The 13,964-nt window shown below is 35.3% G+C and overlaps 2 protein-coding genes across 6 annotated transcripts; both read right to left on the bottom strand.

Moving 5' to 3' along the window:
• Positions 1 to 40: 40 nt before the first annotated feature.
• Positions 41 to 2,948, bottom strand: LOC127804985 (G2/mitotic-specific cyclin S13-7). Of its 3 annotated transcripts, none has more exons than XM_052342139.1 (9): positions 2,618 to 2,948; positions 2,109 to 2,241; positions 1,904 to 1,961; positions 1,572 to 1,811; positions 1,367 to 1,489; positions 1,043 to 1,291; positions 801 to 962; positions 504 to 694; positions 41 to 423 (listed from the first exon to the last, which is right to left on the bottom strand). In XM_052342139.1, the coding sequence occupies exons 1-9, from the start codon at positions 2,652 to 2,654 to the stop codon at positions 255 to 257; spliced, it is 1,362 nt and encodes a 453-aa protein (XP_052198099.1). In that variant the 5' UTR covers positions 2,655 to 2,948; the 3' UTR covers positions 41 to 254. The 3 variants fall into 3 exon arrangements, with proteins under 3 accessions (XP_052198099.1, XP_052198108.1, XP_052198092.1); XM_052342148.1 differs by having other exon boundaries at positions 1,367 to 1,486; positions 2,109 to 2,244; positions 2,618 to 2,945; XM_052342132.1 differs by having other exon boundaries at positions 2,109 to 2,244; positions 2,618 to 2,944.
• A 2,220-nt stretch (positions 2,949 to 5,168) lies between these two features.
• LOC127792954 (signal recognition particle 19 kDa protein-like) lies at positions 5,169 to 12,271 on the bottom strand. 3 transcript variants are annotated; one of them, XM_052323652.1, is made up of 4 exons: positions 12,159 to 12,271; positions 9,397 to 9,578; positions 9,149 to 9,248; positions 5,169 to 5,671 (listed from the first exon to the last, which is right to left on the bottom strand). In XM_052323652.1, the coding sequence occupies exons 2-4, from the start codon at positions 9,571 to 9,573 to the stop codon at positions 5,517 to 5,519; spliced, it is 432 nt and encodes a 143-aa protein (XP_052179612.1). In that variant the 5' UTR covers positions 9,574 to 9,578; positions 12,159 to 12,271; the 3' UTR covers positions 5,169 to 5,516. The 3 variants fall into 3 exon arrangements, with proteins under 3 accessions (XP_052179612.1, XP_052179622.1, XP_052179604.1); XM_052323662.1 differs by having other exon boundaries at positions 9,397 to 9,575; positions 12,159 to 12,270; XM_052323644.1 differs by having other exon boundaries at positions 12,039 to 12,188.
• Between the last annotated feature and the right edge of the window lie 1,693 nt (positions 12,272 to 13,964).

The following is a 13,964-nucleotide window of genomic DNA, read 5'->3' as shown; positions in this document are numbered from 1 at the left end:
AGAAGCAAAGAGCTACTACACAAGACCAAAAAGATTTGCGAGAATAATAAACGCCAGTCATCTGCATTCATTCATAAGATTTGTTGAAACAAGCTGTTCACATCATCATCAAAGTCTATTTGTCAAAAAAAGAAACAAGAGATGAGAGTGAGAGATCATAAAGGCACACCATGATCTCTTTTTCTTCTACTAGCTTAGCTTTAGCTTAGCTTAAAAAAGGCTAATAAATCTCAAATTCCAAAGATTTAATTACTTCATTCAGAATTAGGAGATGAGGACGCGACCAAAGCCAAGAGGCTCATTGCTGGACGTAACGAAGCAACAGAGCCTCTCTCTGGACTTGAATACTTCCTGAACACAGCCCTGAGCTTGCTACTCTCCACCGCATCCAAGTGGAAGCTCACCAACAGCTTTGCACAATCCCTGTGTGTGTGTGTTCGGCAGTGCCACCATTAATTACCATCATCAAAAGTCAAGACAGAAACCACTTATCAGTGCCTTACCTTAACTGCTCTTCAGAGTAGCCGGTGTGGTGCTCGAGCGTCCCCGTCCAGTGAGGCTTCCTGTCGAGCGTGCACCGGGCAGCGTAAACAGCTGCAGCAGCTATCATGGATGCACAGTACAATGTAACAGTGTGATAGTGCAGCAGGCCCAGTTCAGCCAGGAAGAAGACCATGTTCTCCATCTGCATTGGCTGATACAAGAAGCAGAAACAATCATCCCACACTATCTGGGTCGGCTAGATGAATCCTAGAGACAAAAAAAGGCCATTCAACCACCCATGGACAAATTTGGTATACCTCTTGATCGGCTGGGACAGAGGCTTTCGTGTATCTAGCTAGGAAGACGTAAGGTGTAGGAACTGTCAAATGCCACTCCAGCCTTCCCAGAATAGCCTTCTCCATGACCAGAATCTGTTCCCTAGCATAAGCATTGTCTGATATGGCCACAAAGTCATTAACCTACAAGAATTCCCAGAGTTCCAGTTTCATTATTGAGCTCTCAAGGCCACACAAATCAAGTAGAAGATATATGCGTGTACCTCAGGCGCCCATATTTCTTCATACTTGCAGGCAATGAGCATTGAGCCAATGCCAAGCAACTGAAGCTCCTTTCTGGGCACAGTCTTCATCGAAAGGTACCGGTCCACTATGTTGATGGTGAGATAGAGTGTCTCGGGCATTAGCTCAAACTTTCTATGAACTTCAGCCAACCAGTCTATGAGAATTGATCTCATCTTTGCATTTATTTCAGGCTGAGAGTCCATGTAGTCGTGAACCCGACTCTCATCCTACAACATTTGAAATTTCCATGAATCAGAGAGAGAAAGATAATAAAATAACCCAACTCTCATTCTATGGACTACCTCTGACATCTTGTAGAACTTGTACATGTCGTCAACGTATTCAACAACGGCCAATTCATTATAAGCATCGGCCGCATCGATGTTCACTATCGGTTTCCCTGATCCAGCAGCAGCAGCAGCAGCCTGAGGGGATGAAATTGAGTAAATAGTGAGAACCCTGGCCAAAGAAGCAGAGAAAGTAGTCTAGATTAACAGTAGTAGTCACCTCCTTGCTTCTAGCACTGAGGATTGAAGTTAGGGTCTTGATCCCCTTCTTCCTCGAAGAGGCTACTCCCAATTTTCTTCCATCACTGACAGTGACAGGCTTTTTATCCTCTTCCTTGTCAGGGCTTATTTCAAGGGGTTTTGGCTGCTCATGTTGTTTTACTTTCGCTGCCCCACCATGTTTCCTTGCCACATTAACCCTAACAGCGCCACCACCATTGGCAACTTCTGCAAGAGGCTTCTGTAGATTTAACACAGAAAAAATCAGAAAAATTGGTTTGATGGGTCAGGAATATGATAAATGCTAATACTATAATTAGTGGGATTTGCTACCTTATTCTTCTCTTCTGCTGCCGCTTGTGCATTTGCCAGTAACTGTTGACAGAAAGTCCTGGAAGTCAAGGATGATGTTAGACACAGAGACAGACATCTAGGCTATGCGTTTGGAAAAGAAAATAAAGAATGTGTACATACCCCAGTCAGAAAGTTGTTGTTCCAAACATAGCGAGAGAGAGAGAGAGAGAGAGAGAGAGAGAACCTTGTAATAGGACGACGAATCTGATTTTGGGGTTTCCCTTCTGCAGCAGGGACGGTTACAAGGTTCCCGATGTCCCTGAGCACGCGCCGGTTCTTTCCTTCCGGTTGAGCATTCTTCTGCTTAACTCCCTCCTCTCCTAAAGGGATTAGCAATTAAATTCGTGAAAGAGTGAATTTTTTCAGTTTCAAGAAACAGATAAAGCAAGAAAGAAGTTCAAAGGAACTAAGAACAACCAGAAGCGAGTTCAAGAAAGCAAAGGCTGATTACTACAGGGACAACATGATTTCTTATCCATCATGATCTACGCTCTTCTCATCCTTATTTATTGTCTTATCACTCAACAGAATCCATAAAGAACCCTTTGTTAAGCAAAACAATACAACTCGATCATGTTAGAAAAAGAACGCCCAAGAAAAGTACCTAGGACGCCAACCCTATGAACTAAACAAATAGAAAATCATATAGAGAGAAAAAGAACCCATCAATCAAAGAAGAGAGATGATTAGTACCTTTGGGATTGGGAGCAACAATTGCTCTTGAAGCCATCTCTGGATCTGGTTCTTCTTCTTCTTCTTCTGCTTCGTGGCTATGGCCGAAAACTCCTCCAAGGCTCGACAACAAGGACGATAGGAACAATTGGAGACGACCGTTGAGCGTCTCGCTTTCTGGGTTTTCGGTCGCCACCTCTCCGGACCGCTTAGGGACAATTGGCAGCAAAACCAATTGTTCGATCTGTGCTCAAATTCTTTTTTTTCGTCGTCTTCTTGCTCTCTCAATGTAAACAACATACGGAATGGAATGTGGAAAGGAAAGGACTTGAGATGGTTTGTTTATACGCTTTTTGATATCTGTGGAGCGTACGCTTCTCCTCAACGGTCATATCGTCGTTTTAAATCGGGACCGTTGGATCCAGAATGATTCCCACGGCTTAGATGGGGTTACCACTTTCCACAGACTTTAGTCTTGAATTGGGAGATTCACTAGCCGTTTGTGGGATATGGAAAAAGTTACCGTTACCCTTTGGATAGTTTTACAGTCATGTGCCTCTTTCCTTCATACTTTTATCTATTATTATTATTTAACTTTTCTATTTCTTTTATTAGATTAACTTTTCTACTTTGAAAAATATTTAAAATAGCAATAAAAAAATTAATATTTTGTCCACGTTCGACACGAACTAATAGAGGCCATGGAGTCACGTCCCTTCTCTCAAATTGTTCGTTTCGAGTAACATAATAATTTTAATAGTAATAAATATTTAAAAAATAAAAAAGTAAAGGTTAATTCTCAAAATATATTTATTATTTTTTAAATAATTAATTATATATAATTAAAATTAGAATAATGTTAGTGCAATGGTTTTTTTTAAATGAAAATTAATTCTATTAATAAGATTTGAATTCATAATCTCTATTTTAAAATAATAATTAAAGTGTGATAAATAGACATAATTTTTAGTACCCAAATAATATGATTGGTTGATGATGAAATACATTATATTTCAAATCATTTAACTAACCAATCAAGTTGTTTAGATGTCAAAAATAAGATATAATATATATATTTTTATCTAAAAATAATGTACGTTTATTATACCTTAATAAAAAAAATGTTAATAACTTATTGCAGTTTTTAATAAAGTTATTTTGTTAATTTTGGGTTTTTAATTATCTCAAAAATATTATTAGAAAATATCTCAAGTCTAAATTTCTGAACATAATAAAAATGTTGAGATTAATTTTAAAGAATTATCATTGCAAATAAAATTATATAAAAATCTTTTGTGAAAAATGGTATAGAAAACGGTAGTAATAATAATAATAATAATAAAAGAAAACGATGTAAGATTGTTTTGAAAAAAAAATTACATGGAATCAATATTAGTCATTGGATTCATAGTTTGACCACCCAATTGGGTCAATGTTTTGTTGGTTGACTTTTTCTAATTGACAAAATTATGGCTGGTTATTTGACTATATAAGAACTTTTTCATATTCAGCTTATGTTATAAATAAGTTAATTTTAATCTTTAATTTAGAGCTCAACTCACAAACAAGTCAAATTTGAGAAAAATAAAGTTAAACCCAATTTGGTTCGGGAAATAGATATTTTTTATTATTTTAATATTTTATTATTTATTCTTGAGTTTGTTATAAGAATGTGTATATTTGTTTAAATAATGTTATTGTATTTGTTTTGAAAATTTATACATATATTTATTATATTTTTTGTTATCTAAAAATAAGTTATAATGGCTTTCATTTTTAAAAAATTTTTTTTTTCTAAAAAGTCAAGTTCAAGCTCGATAAATCCTTAAGGACTTTGAGTTTGAACTTATTTTTAAATTTCGAGCTTTAAAATCCTTACGAGCCAAGTTAGTTCAACTCAATTACAACTCATCATAATGGAAAAGGAAATAATCATTTAAAAATTATAAATTTATTCACTTCATCTATTTACAAATTCATAAATGTGATCAATAGAGTTTCTTTTAAACACCTGCATTACCTTTGTTTTTCAACCATAAGAACACCATGCATATGCTCTGGAACTTTGATTCGCGAGCATGACACGTGCTTTAAAATAAACCTCTAAAACAAAAAAAGGATATGCTTAGTAAATGAAATTTAGATTTTTAAAATTTTTTAAATAAAATTGAAGTCAAGAAGAATTTGAATATAATGATAAAATTAGTCTCCAATTTACTCCCTTAAATGTTAAAGGTGTTAAAGTTTAAATTTTATTTATATAATTAATTTTTATTTTTAAATAAAATATATAAAAATATTTTAATAAATCAATTTATTTATAAGGGTAGCAATAGGCACCCTACCCTATCAATACTTACTAAAACTCTACCCAAATAAAGAGGATTTAGATATAAAAAAAATATGAGGAGAGAGAACTCAGAGAAGTAAGATTACTTAACCAAGTTACTATCTCTCCTACCTGTTACCTTTACCTTTACCATTCCTATTTAGGGGACGCATATCTACACCCTCCCCATTACCATTCCTATTTACTGACAAGATTTTATAATACAAAAAGTAAAACATGTACTTACATAATAATAGAAGAGAGAACAATAATAATTTGATAACAGGAAAGCAGTTTCATTAACAATGGGTGGAGCAGAAAACTATGTACCAGTGAATCTTCTATGCCTACCGCTTTATTGTCTTTTTGGAAGAAGAATACTATAGAACAGTTGTAAGCTAACAAGAAATACCTCTTTCTGGGTTTCCATGTGAAAGCCCCAAGTTAGTTAACAAACAAGTGCCAACAAGGTTGGGTGTCTAACAGAGGCAGCGGCACCAACAAGAAGCAAGCAGCATAAAAGGGCACATATGATGTGAAAAGAGGGGCTCCCAAGCCAAATCCCAAAAACGAATTTTTACTGGACTGAAGCTATCTCTTCTTCTTTCCACCACCCTTCCCAGATTTTGAAGGTGGTCCAGCACCTGATGACGACGACGACGTCGTTGATGCAGCGGGCTCCTGTTTTTTAGCCCTCCCAGGGTGTCTCGGCACCAACTCTGCTATGCGGAGCATTAGCTGCTTTTCTGCAACACAAACAGAACCCCACGTACATAAGCAAGTGACGGGAAGAAATGACAGACAACTGAAGCACAAAGCTGCTATCTTCTCAACGACCGTGGCAAACCTCCCTTCCCCTGCTTGTAAGAGTAGAACATAACAATGCATATTGAGCGTGCATGACCTTCATTTGGGCTATAAGAGCCATTAGTAAGTTCTTACATTACATAACTATTTTAGGAGATAACTTGCATGAAGACATCAACATACATCATCTTTGACATGCACTACTCTACTCTCAGTTAGCATCACACTGCGCCTGCATTCATTTCAGATAACTAAATAGAAAATTTCACCCATGTTCTGCACACCCCTGAATGAACCAACCAATCATATACATAAAATACATTTTGATAAGGGACAAACCATTCACATTTCTTGATGAACGCATACAGATTCTGAAATACTTAATTTTATTTTCTAATACCCCTCCTTAATTCCCAACATACAGAACACATTGCCCAAAACTAGTTATAATTTGCATTGGAGCCAGTCCTAATCCTGGATGGAGGGTTGCCTTAGGTAAATGCCAATTGACATAAAAAAAAAATGTCAAATTTTTAAAATGAATTCTAGTCCTAGATGAGTGCTAAATTACCAAGGGTTCTCATATTTTGTAGGGGTGAATGTGATGATTACGAGAGAAGAATAAAATATTATTTGCCACCAAGAAATGATATAGGTTGGTGAGAAGGCTAAAAGGTTTGTTGAGTCGAGATATTATAAACTGTGGTATTCAAGGGAATACTGTACAAGAAATGGGGTAGAGATTATGATGGATATGACTAAATAATGAGGGCGTGAATGTGAAGAAGTTGGGAGATAGGATCATCACAATTAAAGTTGTTTGGGAAAATGAGACTCTAAATGTTATTCATGCATAAGCACCACAAATGGGATTGGGAGAAGAGATAAAAGGGGAAGTTTAGAAGGATTTAGAGGAATTATTACAAAGAACCCTTACAGAAGAGAATCATTACAGGAGGTGACTTGAATGGTAATGTGGGCAGAAAGGCAAATGATACAGGGATATTCATGGAGGTCGTGACTTTGGAGAAAAGAAATAATGAGGAACAAGATACTTTGGATTTTGCCTTGCCAATGATCTCATTATAGCAAATGTCATTTTTATGAGTGGGATAAATATTTAGTCAAACATATAAATGACTTACTGATTACCCAAATAAATTTCCTTCTTGTGAAGCAAAAGAATTGTTTATGCTGAAAGGACTGTAAAAATTCTTGGGCTTCTTTCTTATAATCATTTGCCACATGATCTCATCATAGCAAATATCATTTTCAGGAGGGGGGATAAATATTTAGTTACATATAAAAATGACTTATTGACTACCCAAATAAATTTCCTTCTTGTGAAGCAAAGAATTGTTTATGTTGAAAGGAGTGTAAATTTATGAGGAAAGTAACTAATCAATCAACATAATTTTATGGCCCTTGATGTCCATATTGAAAAAAAAAAAAAATGGAAGAAGCCTGAGAATTTAATGGTAGGATTTAAAAGGTAAAAACACAAGTTAATTCAAGGGGAAAAGTGTGTGCCAAAAGAGATTGGAGACAGAAGATGAGGTTAATCCAAAATGGAATAAGACAGGAAGAAATATTATTTTATGATAATCAAAGGGAAAAACTCCAAATCAAAAAGAGTTACGGCAGTGGAGTAAAAGGGTACAAGAAAAAGTCAAAGAAAACACACCACCAAGACTTTGCAAAAATGCCCTAACAAGAAAACTTTGAGTATGTACATTTTAGCTAAAAAAATAAAAAGTACAGTTAGTAAGTAAAATCAGAAGCTTGTGAAAATTAATACTGACCTAACACAAAAGACAAAGAGATATACATGCTGGCAAAACCAAGAGAAGAAAAACAAGGAATTTGAACCAAGTGAAGTGCATAAAAGACGAAGAACAAAGATGCTAGTAAATGACGCATTAAACAGCACTGAGGATGTTACGATAATGTGCAACCATATAAAAAAAATAGAATTAGAAATATAGTTATTCACAATAAGATAGGAGTGGCAGCTATTAAGGTAAGATGCGCAAAAAGCATTTAAGAGGATTTTGACCTATAAGGAAAGAGGATATGATAGAAGAACGTTGCAGCAAAAAAGGTAGAGGAAGACTAAAGAAAACTCAGAAAACTCTTAAGCACGACATAGATAAAACAGCATTATAGAATATGTGGTCATGGATGGATACAGATGATTAACAAGTTAGAATATATATTTAGTGAAGCCCACCTAGTGGGATTCAGACACAACTGTTGTTTCTTCTTGTTCTTTCTCAGTAAAAAGAGAATCCCAATCATTTGTAGTTGCCTCATCTATTCTCAACTCCTCACTCATCATGCATGGGCTCAACCCTTTTTACTAAACTTTATCATGATCAATTTACATCTTTCAAACACTTTGTCTAAAACCTGTGCCTCCAGCAACATTTCCACGTTAATGATTGGAGATGATACTGCAAAAAATCAAGATGATATCTTGGAAACAAAATCATGATCCTACAAATAAATCATGCTTTATTACTTATTTTCGTCTCCTCTTTATTTTTCAGCATATTTAGACAATTTTGATTTTCATTCATTTCTGTAGTTCTTCCAGCATATTTATTTCTTTTTGCCTTCAGCTTTCATTTTGATTTTAAGTCATATTAAAGGCTTATAATTTGAACTAAAGATTTTATGATGGAAAAACAAGGAAGTTACGCTCTAGAAATATGAGTTAAAAGGAATGAAGGTCAAGGTGTCCACTCATTGTCCAAAGAACTCATAATAAGATATACTGTACAGAATATTCCAATGCTTCCAACAATAACTAGAAACTGTAACGGTCTAATGGTGCATGGTCCAAGCTTCCAAAGAATCGGAATCAAACACCCCAAGCAGCATAAGATAAGTGAAGAAACCAATTCTGGAGGAGGGATCAATACTTCACAGAATAACTTCAAAATATCAGCTATTGTTCTCAGTACTATATATAGAATTTCGAACATCTTTTTTTTTTTCTTTTTGGAAATTCTAGCAACCAATCATCTTGACCTGGCAAATTTCAAGACTTCTACTTACCTCCCAAAAAAAAAAAAATCAAATTCTGTGTCATTTCATCAATTCATCACCCCGACCTCCAAAAATCATCGGCATGCATTGCAAGGTTTCTTACAACATGACACATCATATAAGTTGGAAGGCTGCAATTGCCATATTTAAGAAATAATGAATTGAAATTGTTAAATATATTGATCATAACAAATTATTAACCAATAGCAGTCAAGCCATTAATGTAATTTCTTTACAGACAGCTCTGGAACAATTTATTTGTTATTTCTAGGAAAAGATAAGCAGATCTTCCAATTGTGAATTTGAACAAAGGATTATAAAGAAGCAGGAAACTCAATGGTATTACAGTGACAAAGATTCCTTACTTGAAGGGACTGAAGAATTATATAAAGTTCCATGCTCTTTTTTCAGCAATACCCTCACCCTTCCTCGTTGCATGAAATCACGTGGATATGCCTTATCAAGCTTTTGAACAGAAAACGTATTAGAAAAACATAAATCAATTGAAAAATGTCATCATGCCACCACACCCATGCCAGAAAAGCAAAGAAAAAGAAGTGTCAAGGCCAATCATACATTTTGTAAAGATTCTGGAGAATTTAATGAAACAAACCTCAATTGCGAACGGGACTTTAAGATGGCTGCAGCAATCACCAATCTCAGCACAAGTAGGGTTTTCACAAGCTTTGCTTGTGCATATTCGCCTCCCCTCTGCTATTGTTTTCTTTGAATTCATGTAAACAGGATATAATACCATCCACTTCTTTTTATTATCCAGTTCTCCATCCATGCCTCCTTTGAAAAAGATTATAGATAAGCTGTCAATGCAAGTTCAAACGTACATGCTAAAATAAACTTAATCAAATAAAAGCAACAGAAAAAACAGCACGTCATCTAACGTGTAAATGTATAACTATCAAAAACAAGTATATCATCCTCCTGGCAATGTTAGAAGAAGAAACATTGAAAAGTGAAAGAGGGAAAAACAAAACAAAACGAAAATTTTTGTCATTGAACATGAACCTCATGAAAAATCATGCACATTCCATGATCAAAAGGCAAGAGAGAACTAGAACAACACATTCAATCTGATACAAATATGAAACAGAAAAGGAAATAAAAAAGAAAAAAGGAACACACAAGCAAAAAATGTGTATATATATCATTGAATAAGAACCTCAAGACAAATCGTGACATTTGCAAGTTTAAAAGCATCCAAAACTTCAAACAAGATAAAATAAAATAACATATCTAAGAGCTAATTTATAGTCCTTGTCCTCAATTTTTTTTTTTCATTTATTTCTTTATGTTCCTATTACTAAGACATAAAGCACCACCAGCTCAAAATCATTTTTTCAAAGTACTTTGTTCTTGTGGTGCAGGCAAGCCTTGGTAAAAATGGTGAAGTTATTCTTTTGTGATTGGAAGGTCAAAAGGCCAGGTTATGCGAATAGTTTGTTACAAAGTAAGGTAAGTCTATGTACAAAAATTACCCTCCCCCAACCCTCACAAAGCAGGGAGACCCACAAACTGCAGACACCCTTTTACTTTCTCACTTGTGATAAAAACAAGATTTGGACTTTAGTCTGAAAACTTATTGATCGCCAGAGATAGATCTAAAGTAATTATTAGACAGAAAAATGATTCATTTTAATGAAACATATGACTCCTAGTTAGATTAGAAGCAATTATGATGTTTACATGTTTCAGAAATATAACAACTTATATGTGGAAAGCACTTTTCTGAATGGTTGTATATCAAAGGAAGTGCATAAATGATCTCTTGGGTTTCAAAATCAATAATTTCATAATCATGTTTACAGACTCACCAAAACTTCACAAGGTTCAAAGCAAGCTACTATAAATTGCCACAAAATGTAGATTCAGTTCTTAAATTGATAATGGAGTCATAACTGCAAAAAAAAAAATCATACTGCCAGATGCAAAGATCATGTAATCCTTATTATGCAAATATATGCTGTTGATATGATATTTGGCAATACTTAGTAAAGAGTTGTGTAAAGAATTTGCAAAGTGAGTGCCAGGCAAAATTGAAATGAGCATGACAATAGATGTAAATTTCTTATGCAAGCATTCAAAACTTTGTATTTCACTTTGTTCGAAATCATGTTTAGATCATAAATTTCAACAACCAGAATTCATTCAGTATCATTTTTGACATGTTTAAACAATTCATTCAGTTCCTTAACCACAATACTGTGGATCAATAAAAGTATATTGCCCCAAAAGTACTTAAAGCTCCAACAATATAGGAATTAAGATAAGTGTACATTCTATGTTATATAGTATGGTTTAATCAAGATATAAAACTCAGTTCACAGTGCGAAAACGAAGGTAAAGTGCTTATACTGACACCATGAAAAACCGTACAAAAATGCCATAATAGGTGGTGGCCCCGTTTGTTGCAGCTTAATTAAAGAAATTATAACTTCTAGCTTCTTAGATTATAGCTTCTAAAACTTAGAATAAATTGTGAACTTATTTGCTGCAGCTTCTTAGAAGTTGTAGTTAAGTAGTTGTGGTGTTTGATACCATAAGCTGTAAAATAACTTATTTTTGTATAATTGTCCATAATACCCTTAGTAGTTATAGAATGATAATTTAAAAATTAATTAGTGTATATGTATAAGTTTCAAGTGTTATAAAAAAATTAATTAAAGTATAGAGAGAGAGGAAGAGATCTGAAAATGGAGATGGCGGTGGAGAAGAAAAACCCATAATTGCGTAGACAAGAGGGTAATTCTTTGTTAAAAATAAGGGCAAAATTGTCATAAAAATGTAATTATTTAAGCAGAAGTTGTAAAAACTAGGGTACCCCAGTTTTGAAAAAGCCAACTTCTACCCCTTCTAAAAGCTAATAGAAGCTATAAATTAGAATTCTATAAGCTAAAACAAACACTACATCCCAACTTTTTTAAAACTAAAAACTAAAAATTACAACTTTTAAGCTACAACAAATAAGCCCAGTATATGCTCACACAACAACATGAACATATTCACCCGTTGAGGCAGAACTCAAAGCATAAGCTCCAAAGAATCTTAAAAAATCCAAAATCACCACAAGAGCAAAGAAAATCATGAGTCAAACTCAATGCTCGCAAAAAATTCCAAATTCCAATTCAAGCCCTACCGCTAAATTTCCCACATTTCAATTCACAACTCATGCTAACATGATTATCAATCCCAAAAGATACCCCAGGGGAGAAACAAGAATGGAATTAAATCGGTATCGGCCTGGAATCCGGCCGCCCGGCGCCGCGAGGGTTGCCAAGGGTGGTCGAGAGTTTCGGCAGGAAACCTTGCGGCCGAACAGATCTGGAGGAATAAGGGAAAGTAAAAGAAAGACGAGATTACCTGAGGCGTCAGCGGGTTCGACCGGCGGGGTGCTTCCGGCTTCCGAGCTTCTAGCCCTTGCCGTACGGTGTTCCTTCGTAAATTCAAATTCCAGTATCAAATTTGAGGCACTATTGACCGGAATGGAATGGAATGGAATGGAAGTATTTATAAAACAAAACAAAAGAAATTAATAAAACAGATGGTAATGTGATTATTATCTTTTTTTTAAAGGATTTTTTAATTTAAGAATTAGAAAATAAAAAAATTATCATAACATTAAATTTTTAATGCAACACTTATGTTTTTTAATGAAAATGTTTTAGAATTAAAAAGAAAAAAGATTAAAATAATTAAATAAATATAAAATTATTAAAATAAACTTATTTCTCTTCGAATATTTAAAAAAATAAAAGAAAATGAAAAATAAGTGTGCCCCCATTTTATCTCTCATTTCTCCTTGAATTATGAAATAAATATTTCCTTATGATTTGTACTAAGTTTATATCTACATATGAGATTATCAAAATTATATTCATTTTGTTATGCCCAACAAAAGGTCTAAGTGTGATGTTCCCGACAATCTCATAAGTGAACATTTTGTGCCTATAAGGCATATTGACATGATGAGGGCATGTCATGGCAAGATGAATGTGGCTAAATGGCTCAAGTGTTGAAGGCATAGCGCTTTCGTGCCTTGGTGGTAGCAAACATAGTGGTTGGGGTCTCGGGTTGGTTAACTTGTGGAATGTTGGTGGTGCAATTGGGTTGGCACAAATGGATGCGGCATGGCTAGGCCAAGTGTGGGCTTGATGGCCAAGTGATGTGGGTGCCTACAGACGAGGGTCGGAGCATGTGGGACACAGAGGCAGGCGAGCTAGCATGCAGAGTAGCCTTAACAGGGTAAAAGAAAGAGGTGACTATCGAAAGTTACTTGCAAACCTGCATGCGTGACCCACCCATACTCGCGCCATGTAACCCCACATTTGCATGATGCCCGGCCATGATGGTTTTGGGGTGCACAACTAAGGCAGTTCGAGACAGGTGTCAACCTGGGAAGCCTTGCGAGCTTTTAAGATAGTTTCTAGCATGCTGCATGTGGCCACGTAAGGCCTTGAGTTTGATGTATGTGACGATTGAGGGATTAACAGCTTGTAATCTTGTAGCCTATATACATGGCTAAGACGAGCGTTTTTTAGGGCTAGAAAAAGCCAAAGAGTTATTATCCCGAGCCATTGTCCTTTGTACACTTAGATTGAATAAAATGTTGGGTTTTTTCTTGTACTTCTATGTGTATGCTTTCTTCATGTGTTGTGCTTAACCTCGTTGGGTGCTAGGGTGACCTAAGTAGGCAGACTTAGGGCCATCACAAGCTTGTTAGTCATGTCTTAAAGGCTAGTTTTGTGACACCAAGTATGATAAAGTGGGCCCATGATATGTTGGGTAAGCTCATTGTGAGGTAAAATCAAGTGGGGAAAAAATGGATGAATGGATAAGAGAAATGCAAGGAACGGAAGCCAAAGCTGTTGTAAATCAAGTGATATTTCAAATGATCTATATAGAGTATTTGTCCTACATTAGTAGGATAGAAAGCTTTACTCATATTTTTATATACATTGAGTTTACTTGGGCTTATGAAAGCTGTGAGAAAGTTGGGTCTCATGCGCATGAGATTGGGCCAACCCAAGGCTCGAGGATTTACCCCTCATCCTGTGTGCGAGTTAGAGAAAACTTTGCAACCTTTTGTTCAATTTCTTTTTCCTTTTCTAGCCTTACCCGAGAATGCTCTGAATTGGTCTTTGACCATTAAGAGAAAACAAGTTTCTA

This window comes from Diospyros lotus, chromosome 1 (assembly GCF_014633365.1).
Source record: "Diospyros lotus cultivar Yz01 chromosome 1, ASM1463336v1, whole genome shotgun sequence".
Classification (NCBI taxonomy): Eukaryota; Viridiplantae; Streptophyta; class Magnoliopsida; order Ericales; family Ebenaceae; genus Diospyros; species Diospyros lotus.
The sequence above is the reverse complement of the archived record's forward strand: the minus strand, read 5'-3'. Positions and strand labels throughout refer to the sequence as shown.

What these genes read in the sequence shown, in the direction of transcription:
- LOC127804985 (XM_052342132.1), bottom strand. Translation starts at nt 2,654, where the DNA reads ATGGCTTCAAGAGCAATTGTTGCTCCCAATCCCAAAG. An exon ending in ATTCGTCGTCCTATTACAAG is followed by an intron (nt 1,962 to 2,108) that starts GTTCTCTCTCTC and finishes CTTGACTTCCAG; the next exon opens with GACTTTCTGTCAACAGTTAC. An exon ending in CTGTCCCAGCCGATCAAGAG is followed by an intron (nt 695 to 800) that starts GTATACCAAATT and finishes TTCTTGTATCAG; the next exon opens with CCAATGCAGATGGAGAACAT.
- LOC127792954 (XM_052323652.1), bottom strand. Translation starts at nt 9,573, where the DNA reads ATGGATGGAGAACTGGATAATAAAAAGAAGTGGATGGTATTATATCCT. An exon ending in AAGTCCCGTTCGCAATTGAG is followed by an intron (nt 9,249 to 9,396) that starts GTTTGTTTCATT and finishes TCTGTTCAAAAG; the next exon opens with CTTGATAAGGCATATCCACG. An exon ending in TAATTCTTCAGTCCCTTCAA is followed by an intron (nt 5,672 to 9,148) that starts GTAAGGAATCTT and finishes TTTGTGTTGCAG; the next exon opens with AAAAGCAGCTAATGCTCCGC.